General features: G+C 37.5%; 2 protein-coding genes across 4 annotated transcripts; one reads left to right on the top strand and one right to left on the bottom strand.

Annotated features, from left to right (window-relative positions):
• The first annotated feature begins 6,581 nt into the window (after nt 1-6,581).
• Nucleotides 6,582-8,185, top strand: LOC106348775 (GDSL esterase/lipase At3g14220). Of its 2 annotated transcripts, none has more exons than XM_013788585.3 (5): nt 6,582-6,888; nt 6,969-7,087; nt 7,156-7,356; nt 7,453-7,708; nt 7,802-8,185. In XM_013788585.3, the coding sequence occupies exons 1-5, from the start codon at nt 6,642-6,644 to the stop codon at nt 8,056-8,058; spliced, it is 1,080 nt and encodes a 359-aa protein (XP_013644039.2). In that variant the 5' UTR covers nt 6,582-6,641; the 3' UTR covers nt 8,059-8,185. The 2 variants fall into 2 exon arrangements, with proteins under 2 accessions (XP_013644039.2, XP_048595462.1); XM_048739505.1 differs by having other exon boundaries at nt 6,613-6,903.
• Nucleotides 8,186-8,816: 631 nt separating this feature from the next.
• LOC106348784 (ethylene-responsive transcription factor RAP2-2-like) lies at nt 8,817-11,129 on the bottom strand. 2 transcript variants are annotated; one of them, XM_022688251.2, is made up of 3 exons: nt 10,692-11,129; nt 9,227-10,080; nt 8,817-9,125 (listed from the first exon to the last, which is right to left on the bottom strand). In XM_022688251.2, the coding sequence occupies exons 1-2, from the start codon at nt 10,981-10,983 to the stop codon at nt 9,275-9,277; spliced, it is 1,098 nt and encodes a 365-aa protein (XP_022543972.2). In that variant the 5' UTR covers nt 10,984-11,129; the 3' UTR covers nt 8,817-9,125; nt 9,227-9,274. The 2 variants fall into 2 exon arrangements, with proteins under 2 accessions (XP_022543972.2, XP_022543977.2); XM_022688256.2 differs by having other exon boundaries at nt 9,274-10,080; nt 10,692-11,108.
• Between the last annotated feature and the right edge of the window lie 2,914 nt (nt 11,130-14,043).

Below are 14,043 nucleotides of genomic sequence, written 5' to 3'. Positions count from 1 at the left end.
TCATAACTCAAAAGTGTCATAAGTAAGTTGGATTCGACTTGCCGTCGGACCATTGGCCTCTCATTAGAGAGCAACTAGCGAATGTAATATATTTTTTTTTGGTAATCCGAATGGAATATTATTATTAGCAAAAAAAAGGAGAATATACTATACACTATTCTTGTATTCCCTCGTCAACTTTTTTTTTGCTAACAATTCCCTCGTCAACTTGATATTGAGATTATCATAATTTAATTCCGAACTGAAAGACTTTTTAGTGTAACTATTTCTTTCGTTTACCAAAATTTCAAGATCTTCGTTATATATATCTAATCAAAGTCTTTGCAAATGATACACGTTTCAACTTATGTCATTATCTAAAAATCGTTCTAGTTATAATTCGCACTCAAAATAAATAGTATTTTTTTTTGACTAAAGGCATTCTAAAGTAGTTTTTTGTACACCCTCTCAAAATAAATAGGTAAACCTAGCTAATTGCTCCACTTGTCAAATGTACACGTTTCAACTTATAATATTGAGGATCTTCAATAGTTGCATTAATGCAATAGTTATACATACATGATACATTCATTCATACTTTCTCAACCAAAAATAGAACCTTTGGCAAAAAAAAATATATATATATAAGACTCTCCGAACCGTTGGATTTTGTATATCCGACGGCTAGGAAACCACGAAGATCTGTACTATCACAGCATGAGAAATATCCTGAAATGAGGAACTGGAGACAGCTAGCTTAATGACGTGGCACAGCATGGGCCTATTATCGTATCAACGAGCATCACGTGGATATTGTCTGGACCACCGTGGCAGCCATTTTTCTACGTAATTAACTGTTTAAATTGCGACTCACTCTTAACATTTCTGCTACGTGACGTGGAGCTTTTGTAAGCAATCATTGGTTTCTCTTTTATATTTTTTCCTCTTTCTTCTTTTAGAAATAAAGCTGATAAATAATTAGATTCTCGTGAAAACGTTAAACCACTAAATTTATCATCACTGAAAAGTTTTGCACTAAACATTATGGTCCTTTTTTCATAATACAAAAGGTCCGAGTAAACATATGATTTTATTTGTATACTTGATTGTGTTCTATCATAAACATTTTGAGAACGAAGCTATTTAATAATTTATGTCTTTTTTGACGGCTAAATGACTAAGACTTGAACATCCTGCAATGCTATTTCCTATCCGTATGTGCGTCTCAAAACTAATAAATATTTATTTCAAATTGATTAAAAGTTTTAAAACTAGACAAAATATATCTGCTTTTTCAAGTACACACCAAAGGTCAAAGGGATACCAACAAACTCTGAATTAACGAGTGTGTTCTTTTTTTTTTTGACTAAAATTAAGGGAAATTGCATCCTACATTAAGCAAACAAATTATAATTCACTCGGTATCTAAAAACCCTTTTTTATCCATATACCCTGTGCACAATATACAATATTGCCATATTGCCCTTCTCAACCAACCGGGAAACCGTCTGATAAAAAAAATTTAAAATTAATATGGAATCTGTTCACTTACCATCGTGGCCGCTCCGTTTTCACTCACTCAAATATAATTACTTTACCTTTTCCTCTTTCTCGGTTAGTGTGAATAGTTCCATCTTCTGCAACTCAAAGCTTCATCGACGGTTAAAGATTGCGTCCGTTCGTTGCGCCGTGTTCCCTCCATTCTACTTACTCTTAATTATCTCCCTTGAAGAAGCGGTTGTTGGAAGACAGAATTAGGTTGAGGCCGAGTTACGAATCGAACGGTGTCGAAGATATTATATCGAGTAAGTTCGAATCTCCTTCACTATTTATTTAAAATTGGTTGGGTTTATGACTCATAGGACTGTCAATTTTGCTGTAGATTCCTTGATTGTTTTGATTTCTGATATTACTTGTTTTTAACTAGAACGACTTTGTTCACTCGCCTACTTGCGATATTAGCTTCGGTTGTAAGAAAATATGTAATTTGTCATGAGAGCACTGATTTTAATGGTCCCGTTAGTGGGTATGGCATGAAGAGTGGTTTACTTAGTTGCATTGGTTCCATTGTGACTGTCAATTTTTAGCGGAATCGTTTATTAATTGTAAAGCTTTATATTCCACTTACATTTTAAGGAATGATCTTCCATTTCAGATCATTAACATACTATTCCATTTTATAAAATCTTAGTTACATACTATATTGCATGTTACTTTCTATTCCATTTATGTAGTTCGAGTGTATATTCAATAAAAATTTCATACAATCTTCTCTTATAATTGTTTTCATGTTGCAGACATATCATGGACAAATTAGGCCTCTCAAGTAGACTGTTCGATTCTGGGTGTGAGCCATCCGGGCGTAAACGTGTTAACAACTTCAACCTCCGGTGGATCGATATTATGAAGCAAGCGTTACATGATGAGCATTTGGATCTGTTGATCAATATCATTGATTCTTACAGTCATGCTTTTGCTTTAATACTATGTTTTTGTTTCTGGTTTTGTTTTAGAGATACTGTGGTGAAGAATAACGACGGCGGATCGTTAACAATGTCGCCATGTCAGAAAAAGAAAGAAGATGAAGACGGACTCTATATGGTGATGAAGAATAATGATTGTGAGCCTAGTAAATCTGTATCAGCATCAACATGGAAAAAAAATGAAGAAGAGGAACTCGTCGTCCATACTATATTCGGTGAAAAGAATAGTATAATATATATATTTTTAGTGTGCCTATTTATGTAAGAGTACCATACTATTTGAGATATATTTCTATATTATTTCTTAGAGATATAATAATCTGTCATGTTTTCAAATTTGATAGTTCTTTTCTCTGTTATTTTGTTTGATTGATTGTAATATGAAATTCATTTTTTCGAATGTTAGACAAATTTGATTATTTGGAACATTCACTTACTATACTATTTATACTATATGGAAAAAAAATTATACAACCTGCTAACCAAGTTAATGTGTCTCCAAGTGTCAAATATTGGAAAACAATTTATAAATTGTATTTGGGTTTATATATTCATGCTTAGGGTTTAGATTTACTAAGTAGAAGTTTGGTTATATTAAACCATATTATATACATTCTATTTGGGTTTATGCTTCCTTGATTAGGGTTTAGTTTTACTAATCAGTGGTGTGTCTTGTATTGTTGTATTTTTTGCGGGTGGGGAGAGCTTACTATTTGCATTTCATACTATGAAAACAACACTAGACAAATTTGATTATTTGGAACATTCGTTTACTATTCTATTTAGACTATATGAAATAGAACATATGCAACATGCTAACCAAGTAAATGTGCCATCAAGTGTCCAATATTGGAAAACAATTTATAGATTGTATTTGGGTTTATAAATTCCTGCATAAAGTTTAGATTTACTAAATAGAGGTTTGGGTATAGTAAACCATATTTATATACATTTTATTTGGGTTTATGCTTCCTTGATTAGGGTTTAGCTTTCTAAAGCAGGGCTTAATTTCGAGGCGTGAATTTAACAAAAAGGATTCTAACTATTTAGGTTCATAACATAGATATCTATAACACGTCGCATAGAATGAACCTACATATAAAAGTGAATGGAATAAATCCAATCGATGTAACTGTAATTTTAAACACCTTAAATGTTTTTATAGCACAGTAAAACGTATCTGGTTATTATGCATGTCACGTGGATGCCACTATTGTTTATAGCGCAGTAATTACTGTCCATATTTTACCAGGGCGATGTGGCCTCTTTTCTTCCCTTCTAAGTGGCCTTCTTTCTTCCCTTCTACCTGTACGATATAGGGTTAAAACCGGATGAAATGAGTCACAATTGTTAGTTACTTAATACTGTCAAAATCATAGTCCTGCACTTAATTAACGTTTCAATCTTAGCTATCTCGCAAATTCTCCCTAAAATTAACGAGTGTGTTAAGAGATACAAAAACAGAGAATTGGGAATTAGAGTCGAAAATTTGGAAACTAATGAAATTTGTAATGATTGAGGAACATGTGTCCTTTTTGGCAACCACTCCTTCATCATCCCTTCCTTTTCTTGTTCTGGAATTTATTACTAAGTTCAACCAACTAATGACTTTTTAGTACAATGCCATTTTCAAAATTTTAGTGTCACGTTAGTGTAAAGTATAATAGAATAGGTATATTATTGTGTTGTGTTTAATAAGAGAATACAATATGCATATATATAGTGGTAACATTAACATAATGTTAACACTAGATAATGCTAACTTTCCTAAACACTTAATGTAAATATGCTAGAATATCTTGAGAGTAACTTGTTTTTCAAGTCTTTCCTTTTAGTCTTGATGGTCTTCATGGGTTTCATGGGCTTCACAATCTTGGTCCGTAAGATACACATCTTACGGCCCACATATCTCTAATACTCCCCCGCACGACAAACGTGGGATGCAACACACAAATCTGCAATCACAAAGCAGACCACGTATGTCGTGGACACTATGTCGAGGAAAACAAATCAGTAGATTTCTCCGAGAATAAACTTCAACTTTAGACAGGGAGGGATGAAATCTTCAGCTCTTCTTCGGTCTTGACAATGAGAATACATCTCGTGGGCGCAACTGCAGCTCCATAAACAATTATCCTTGACTTGGACAGTCCATAACACGGACTAAAAAAAAACTGACCTAAGAATTTGAGCGTTTAACTAGAACTCCCCCGTAATGGTTAAACTATAACCAATAAATCCCAAACTATGAGAAAACAACTCTTGAGAAATTCTAAACTATAGAAAAATCTCAGATAGAAAATAACCCATGTGAAACTACAAACCTTAACCCTCAATAATTCTCAAGCATTCACCAAAATAGAAAAAAAAAATAAATAAATCCTTTGACTTAGATAACGTACTTAACAAAACCCTGATACTTATTATTAAGAAGTATCCCTAATGAGAGAACTTGACGTATACGTTGACGTCTTCGTCTGGATCGTCGCCACCACCTTCTTTGCCATCATCAACACCACCGATGGTAAGCATCTTCGAAGTTTAAAACTTATAACGCGGAAGCTTAATTTTGATCCCTAAGAATCGAATGCTCTGATACCATGTAAAGTATAATAGAATAGGTATATTATTGTGTTGTGTTTAATAAGAGAATACAATATGCATATATATAGTGGTAACATTAACATAATGTTAACACTAGATAATGCTAACTTTCCTAAACACTTAATGTAAATATGCTAGAATATCTTGAGAGTAACTTGTTTTTCAAGTCTTTCCTTTTAGTCTTGATGGTCTTCATGGGTTTCATGGGCTTCACAATCTTGGTCCGTAAGATACACATCTTACGGCCCACATATCTCTAATAGTTAGAAACAAATCAACTTATCTCTAATAAAAAGTGGGAAAATGTAAAAACTGTACTGTGTACATCAGAATACTTAAAACCAACTCGTAATAAGTAAACAATCATATATTTTATTTGTTTTAGTTGTTTTGGGGGTTAAAATTAGACAAAAAGGCACAAATGAAAATATTCTAAAATGTCATCTATCTTAGTGCCACTTTCATCCAATACACTTAACTGAATAATAATAATGCGCGATGGAATCCATTATACTGTAATAATGCTGGCATACTCGCAATAAAACAAAAGTAAAAATAAAAACCGATAAATGATAAAACAAAGGAAGTGATAGTAAACTGTAACATAGTAGTAATATATATGGACATATGTATATGCGTCTGTAGCAACTAATGAAGAATATATATGAGCGTTACAAACTTCATGGAATGAACAGGATGAGGTTCTTTGATTTATGTGTAAACAGTTAAAAATCCTAGATTCTGGTATATATTAAATGTCACACCATTTTTGTTTTCTTGCAACAAATGTCGCACCTTTATTGGTGGGGGGACACCTTTTAAAATTTCTCATTGCATAAAATTAAATGTGATAAAAGTGGTGACCATTGTTTTTCAAGAACCAACTTTGGATCACAACCAAAACGCCCTTTGTTAAAGAAAAAAAAACTTTAGATTAATTACAAAGATATACAGAGAACCAAAATGAACCAGGATTTTGGAATAGATGTTGAAGCCCATGTAGAAGCCCAGTTAGTAAAGTGAAGGACTACTAACTTTACCCGTTTGTTCGTCGAGTGACGTGCTATGTCGAAGCCCAGATTTTGAAGCAAATGGCCACAGTGAATAAGCCCATGCATGATGGTAGAAGTTCTCACGAGAGCACAACTACCCTATTCAATTTCTGAATTAAAAGAAATCTAAGAAAGCACTCATGCTTGAACTTTCAACCGCTGGTAAACATTTGAAGAAAACATGATTTATTAATATTTACTCTGTCCACACCAATCTGGATAGCGTATATTATTCTTTCTGGTTCCTAATGGGGTAACATCACATGATTCACAACTCTCCCCCACCCACTGTCTGAATTAAATATGGATCGTGGATCTAAACACATTAGTTATGTGAGTCTACGACAAACGTAATTAAAGCGGTTAGTTTCGGTTTAAAATGGTTTACTTCTACATAAAAATCAACCAACCGAGTTAATCTCGGCTTGGTTTGGTTTAGTAGATCACATAACAAACACTTCAGACAACAAGTATAAAAGTCCAGACACAAGTACAAGTCACAACTCCACTGTCAAGGACAAAAATGGCAATCAACCGTAATTTAATTATCTTCGCAGGGTTATTAGCGTCTTTTTCACTCGCCAGTTTCCCGGCAAACGTTGCCGGCGAGCCACCTCTCTTGTTCACCTTCGGCGACTCTTCCTACGATGTAGGCAACACCAAGTTCTTCTCATCAGCGTTCGATCCGGCCACCACCTGGCCATACGGCGAGTCCATCGACTTTCCGACCGGTCGTTGGTCTGACGGCAACATTGTCCCAGATTTCGTCGGTACATATATAACAAGTACATGCAAGTCTTGTACTTCTTTCTTAAGTTCTTGTAACTGATTATGATGTAATGACAACCAGGTCGATTGGTTGGTAATCACGAACCGGTACCTCCGGTTCTTGATCCAAAAGCTGATCTCTCTCGTGGAGCAAGCTTTGCCATTTCTGGAGCAACTGTTCTTGGATCTCCATCTGACACCGTACGCTTTTGTCTTTTTTACGCTTTTAAGACTAAAGTGGATTTGTAATGACTTTCTTGTTTTGGCAGATGAGTTTCGGACAACAGATATTGAAGTTTATTGAGTTACATAAGAAGTGGAGCGATAAAGAACGAGCAGAAGCTATATACATGATCAACATCGGAGCTGATGATTACTTAAATTTCGCCAAGGCTCATCCAAATGCTAATCCTGTGGAGCAAGTTGCTTTTGTTGCCCGTGTTCTTCAAAAGCTATCCAGAGATCTAATGGTATGTAGGTTTCTACAAAAGTTACTGGAACGGTTTAGATCTGGTCCGGTCCGGTCCGGTCAACACTGAACCGGGAAATGTATTTGTGATATGCAGAGTTTGTACAAGTCAGGTGGGGCGAGGAAGCTTGCGGTACAGAACTTGGGACCGCTTGGTTGCTTACCGATAGTGAGACAAGAGTTTAAGACAGGTGAAAGTTGTATGGAGATGGTTAACTTCATGGTGAAAACACACAATGAACGGCTTGGTCCTGTGCTCTTTGCTATGACCGTACGATTCCGTAGCTTAAGATACAGCGTCTTTGATTTCAACGGTGAAATTTTCCGAAGGATCAATGAACCATCACGCCACGGTAATTAAAGAAAAACTCCCTTTTAACAACATTTATGATATATTTGTTGTAGTAATTATAATATGAAATGATAATCTTGGTTTTGATGGTTAGGGTATACTGATACAACGACCTCTTGCTGTGGTACTGGATCGAGAAATGCGTTCGGGTGTGGTTATAGCAACGTGCATTCGAAACTCTGCAGTTACCAGAAAGGATTTTTGTTCTTTGACGGGCGTCACAACACCGAGAAGACTGATGAAGAGATTGCCAATCTGTTTTATGCTGGAGACAGACATGTTGTCTCTCCGGTGAACATAAGGGATCTTGTAGGTAAATCGGTGACTTTTCTTCCAGCGCAAGAAATCTAGAAAAGCCCTAGTTTCGTTCTGGTTGACTGTTTCTTTGTGAAATAAGTAAACGGCTGTTTGTTTGTAAGCTATTATAAAACTCATTTTCAATTGAGAATAAACAAAAAGTACCGTTTCTTGATTATGATCTTCAAAATCTTGTTACAATCTATGTAAATCTTCAAATTATTATTATCATACAACCATCAAATTTACTGGCGTTTGTAACACAAACATATGAAGCGTACTTAAAGCTATTTTTTCCTTCTAAAATATAAAAATGTATGTGATATATAAGTAGAGCAACACCTCTCTTTGTATGGTGATAGTGACTCGAAGCCAGCTATAAAAAAAATTAAGAGAAATAGTACAGACGTTTCTGGACAATTTCTTCTTTGAATGGTCTAAGTACGATTATTATATGGGAGGGAACTATTGAATAGATATACTATAACTGAAGCAGTCAGTCAATCTTTGTATAAAACTATGCTTGAAATAATTGAAATCAAGGCTATATATCAGAGTAATTTGACACACACACAAAGCTGCATATATATATATATCAGTTTCTTGGCTCTCAAGGTACCCGCTGGTCATTGGAAAAGTTTGAAGTGTCATGATGTAAACGGACTAGTTAATGAACTTGCGCCAGTTCAGCTAATGGAAATTTTTGGCAAAATTTGAGCTGATAATTTATTCTCTCAATTTCTCTTTGTTTTATTATTAGCAAATATTATAGCGATAAAGTAACATTTTGTAAGGCAGGGAAAGATTCACAATACAAACAGAGCTTCCATATAGTTTTCATTATATAATGTTAAATAAGTATGGGTACAAAACAAAACACTTGCGAGGGTGATGATACCAAAGATCAAAAACAGAGCTTAATAGATTTAATAAGCTGTCTTAGAAAAGAAGAAAGAAAAAACTGAAAGGAAGAGGACTCATTAGATATAGATTATACCTCTATTTACTAATCATCACCCCCATTTATTTCAGAGAATTTAAAAGACATTCATATAAGATAATAAACGATGCAATAAGCTCCAGGTTGTGACTTGTACCATTCCCCCTTCAACAGCGAAATCCTGTGAGACAAGAAAAACAAACAACCAGACTGTAAGATTAGGAAACCAAAGTTAAGACTGTTTTGTCTTCACAACAGAATCCACTATGGGTTGAAACTCACCAACACACACATAGCTCTATTTACAAATTAGGCAAACCATCACTCACTTCAGAAGACTCCTTCCAGCATGTAATTGATATCATCTAAGCTCCATAGGTCCATCGGGTTCTCCTCTCCCTGAGTCACAGCAACAGCATCTACACCAAGCATGGCTTCAACTTCTAATGGAGATGGAGATTCCCACAAGGCATTGTCAAGGTATGCCATCAGATCATCAGACTGGTTGCTTGTTCCGTCATCAGAGCTGGGTTTGAGCTTCTTGGCTGCATTGGTTTCTTCAGTGAACGGAGCTTGGTTATTACCGACTAGCATCGAAGAGATCTCAGGTGTCTTGGGGCCGTGGTCGCTCCACCCAAACTCAGAGCAGTCAAATGAGTTACTCCCCTGATCAGAACTGAAGTAGTGGTTGTTGTACGAGTTTGCTAACCCAAACTGATTGTTGTACATCTGAGGCTTCTCTTCCACGAAACTCACATCACCAAAGGAGTTGTTGCAGTACTGACTCATTGGCTGCTGAACCAAAGCTGGGCTTTGGTTTGGTTTAGCCACCAGCTTCTTAGCAGAAGGTCGTTTCTGGGAGACGCTACGGTTGTTGTTGCTCTCCTCTGGGAAATTCACCTTAGCTTTACTACCACGGATCCTGCGTGCAGCTGCATCATAGGCTCTTGCTGCTTCCTCGGCGGTGTCGAATGTTCCAAGCCATTCCCTGGAGCCTTTTCTAGGATCACGGATCTCAGCAGCCCATTTTCCCCAAGGTCGCTGCCTAATCCCCCTGTACTGATTCTTTCTCTTTCTCTTAGCAGACTTCTCAGCTTGACCACCGGACTCTATGATCTTCTTGCCAGACACTGAACCTAATGGAGTCAAAACACACAATATCAATCAGTCAAAACTGCATCTCTCTCTATGGGATCTGGACATAGGCAACTCCAAAACCCCAGTAAGCTAGTAGTTAATCAACATGGTAAGAAAACAAATATTATCAACAACATCCAGAGACTTTCAAACAACAATTAATCAGTCTCTAACTGAACCTAATAGAGTCAAACACACACAATCAATCAATCAATCGCTCATATGATCATTTATAAAACTGCAACTCTCCAGGAGCTACGAGATCTAGACATTAGCAACTCCAAGATCCAAGTAATCAACATAGAAACAAAATCAACAACATACAAAGACTTTCAAACAACAATTAAACACTAAGTAAAGCCTCTGAACAACAAGATCTAAACCCATTTCATGAACTTTAAAATGATCATATAAATGTAAAAAGTCAACTAAGCCCTTTCAAATACTTCACAAATGAACAATAACATCTAACATGGGAGATGAACATCATGATTGAAGATCCACATATCAAAAAAGCTCTCGTCTTTCCTAACGAAATGGCAAAAAGGAACGAACTTTCACATAACCCATTCACGTAAAGTGAGATTCGAATCAATCCCAGAGATTTTACCAGTGGCGGTGGGAGGGGAAGCTACGGGCTTGGTGGTCGCGGTGAAGACAAAGGGCTTCACTTTAGCGAAGACATCATCATCTTCATCATCGTCTTCGCAGTCAAAAGACGCGTCGTCATCCTCAAACCCTTGAAAGTCAGCCTCGAACTCATCGTCCAGATCGAAGAAATCGGATCGCTTCTTCGAAGCTTTCCCCTTGTTCTTCTTCAGATCCGGCCAGAGAAACTCGCTCGTGACGCGGCGGGAACTCGGCGGAGGGATGAAATCGGAGATTATAGCTCCTCCACACATGGCGAATAGCTCAGATTCGAGGGGGGGGGGGGTTAAATACTCAGAAACACAAACTTTGCGGCGAAACTGTAAATATTAGCTTCTTTGGGGTTCTCTTTTGTTTTCTCTCTCTCGCTGTGGTTTGATTATACTCTCCAGAAAGATTGAGAATGGTGCGTTGTATATTATATAGTTTGATTACTTACGATTGTACCCTTGCTTGTGAGAGTTGTTCTACAATAATGCCATTGTGAGTTAAACACTTTTTGTTAAAGTTAATGTGATTTCTCATCTTTTAGGCTGGTGGATATAATCATTTACAATTTGTTGCTCATAATCTCATAAATAAAATGTTATAATTGGTGGGGATTTTATTGTTTTGATCATTATATATGGAAGATAATCATCAATGACATTGACAATGAAACTAACTAATTTTTATCTTTCCATTCAAAGTATTTTAAACTTTATTGTATGATTGAGTTTTAATTTCTTTATATTTGTTTCAATAAAAACTTTATTTTAATGGTACAATTAGTTAAACAAATTATTGATTTTGATTACACAGAGAAGTTGAAATTTACATTATATTCAACTACTATACCAAAGTTGTTTTACAAAATATATTGAAAATCTAGGCATAGTTGTTTTTTTGTCGAAATGTTAAATATATATGCATAGGTTAAAGTTATATATATATATATGTATTAAACAAAATATAACAAGTCGTTATTCAAAAAGTTAGACTGTAGAGTTATTTCATAAGACTGGTGCACCTGTACATGGTAGGTTGCATCTCAATGGAACTTAAAACATTTTCTTCATTTTTTTTGATCAAACCTTTCCATTAGAAACTTAAACAACCATTACATCTCTAGGAACAGAGTTTTGTAACGAAAACAGAGCATCCTTAGCCAACTGATCAGCGGCCACATTACAGGTGCGATTAATAAATTTAAAAGAGATAGAGGTCAAGGAATGACTCAACACGCAGATGTCATGGAGGATTCCTTGGAGCTCGATCACAGACTTGTTTCCTGTGATGAGAGAGATGAGACTTTTTGAATCAGAGAAACAAATTAAGTCTTTTACTTCGTGGGAAATCGCAACTTCCATAGTTGCCTTCAAAGCCAGCGCTTCCGCAATCAGCACAGATGCTACCACTTCAATTGAAGCTGAGCCCTGGTCTAGCGTAGTTCCGTCTGGTTTCAAACAAATCCATCCCAAGCCTCCTGCACCTGTGGAGTTGTTCCAAGCGGCATCGGAGTAACAGGAGAAGATATTGTTGTTTACCTGAGGGACGTCTGGAGTATGTGTTCGATCTGTTTTGCTTTGACAGTCTTTGAGCGAATCAGAGGGGGAATTGGTACTAGTGTTGGCATCTTGCCATTCACGAGCAGTCTTGATTGCTTTGGTCAACACCTCTGATTCCGAAAAAGACTTATCTTCAAAACAAAGTTGGTTTCTGCTTGTCCATAGAACCCACAAGATCCAAGGGTACAACGGTACCGACAGTCCCACCGGCGGGAGATTTTGCATTTTTGTACATGCCTTGAGAAGTTCCTCAACCGAAGAGACTGAGTTAGTGGATGGAACAAACATAGCTGGGCAAGCTTCCCAGATTTTCTTCGCAAATGAACAGTGGAACATGACATGAAGGACGGATTCACTTTCTCCACATCTCCTACATTTGCCATCCACCTGCATTCCACGTTTGATGAGAGATTCACCTACTGCTAGTGCATTATGCGTTACTTTCCAGAGGAACTGGCGAATCTTCGGGGAGCAGGTGACATTCCATACGCATTTCCTCCAGTTAAAGTCCTGGTGCTTCCCTTCTCGATTGAGTTTAGCAGCAGCATATCCCGTCTTCGTCGAGTACTGTCCATTTTTGCTCAAAAGCCATACCCTTTCATCTTTCATTTGGAGAGAGCTCGGCACAATCTTTCTGATGAGAGTCTCATACTGAGGTAGATGATGTCTTAGTTTAGCTACATCCCAGGTGGTTGTGTTCTGATAGAACAGATCACACACCAACAATTTCTGGCCTTCTCTCGTTGGAGGGCCCGTAGGCCCAATCTGTTGGTTTGGGGACAGCCAGTGTTCACCCCAAACACTAACCGAAGCTCCATCACCAATAACCCAACCTAAGCCCTTCTTTAATAGATCCCGTCCAGCAAGTATTCCTCGCCATCCATGTGAGGCCGAGTTTGGTGCAGAGCAGTCTAGGACCTCATCGTAGCGACAATACTTGTTAAGAAGGGTCTGGCCAAGGAGGGAGTCTGGGTTTTTTAACAAACGCCAAGCGTGTTTCGCAAGAAGCGCATCATTGAAGATTTCGATTTCCTTAAAACCCAACCCTCCTGCTCCTTTGGGTAAGGTGAGAGTATCCCAAGCAATCCAGCACATCTTTCTAACCTCCGGTTTCACATCCCACCAGAACCGGGTAAGGACACTTTGGATCTGCTTACAGAGGGATTTCGGTAACTTGAAGCAGGACATAGCGTACGTTGGCATCGCAGCGAGCACAGTCTTGAGTAAGATCATTTTCCCTGCCCCCGAGAGGAATCTTGCCGTCCAGCTATGTGCTCGTTGCTTGATTTTATCCACGATACTAGCAAAGATGTCCCGTTTGCGTCTTCCAAAGTGCTCCGGAAGGCCCAAATACTTCCCTATCCCTCCTTCAATGGTGATGTTTAGTTCTCGTTTGGCTCTATCTTTGGTCGCTTGGACGGTTTTGGAAGAGAAGGTTATAGCAGATTTAGACCGATTGATACACTGTCCTGACGCCGACTCGTATCTACTAAGGATAGACGTTAAAGCCGCACAACTAGAGGAACTGGATTTGCTGAAGAAATCGTGTCATCGGCAAATAACAGGTGGTTTATTGGCGGGCAGTTCCTAGCAACTTTTACTCCCGGGAGAGTACCGTTATATAACGCTTGCTGGCATAAGCCGGACAGAACCTCCGTGCAAAGGATGAAGAGATACGGTGACAGCGGATCACCTTGCCGAAGCCCTCTCGACGGGATCACCCTCCCTTGAGGACCACCGTTTATTAGGAAAGAGTAAGAGACAGAT

Source organism: Brassica napus, chromosome A1 (genome assembly GCF_020379485.1).
Source record: "Brassica napus cultivar Da-Ae chromosome A1, Da-Ae, whole genome shotgun sequence".
Taxonomy (NCBI): Eukaryota; Viridiplantae; Streptophyta; class Magnoliopsida; order Brassicales; family Brassicaceae; genus Brassica; species Brassica napus.
This window is presented reverse-complemented; position numbering and strand designations above follow the sequence as displayed.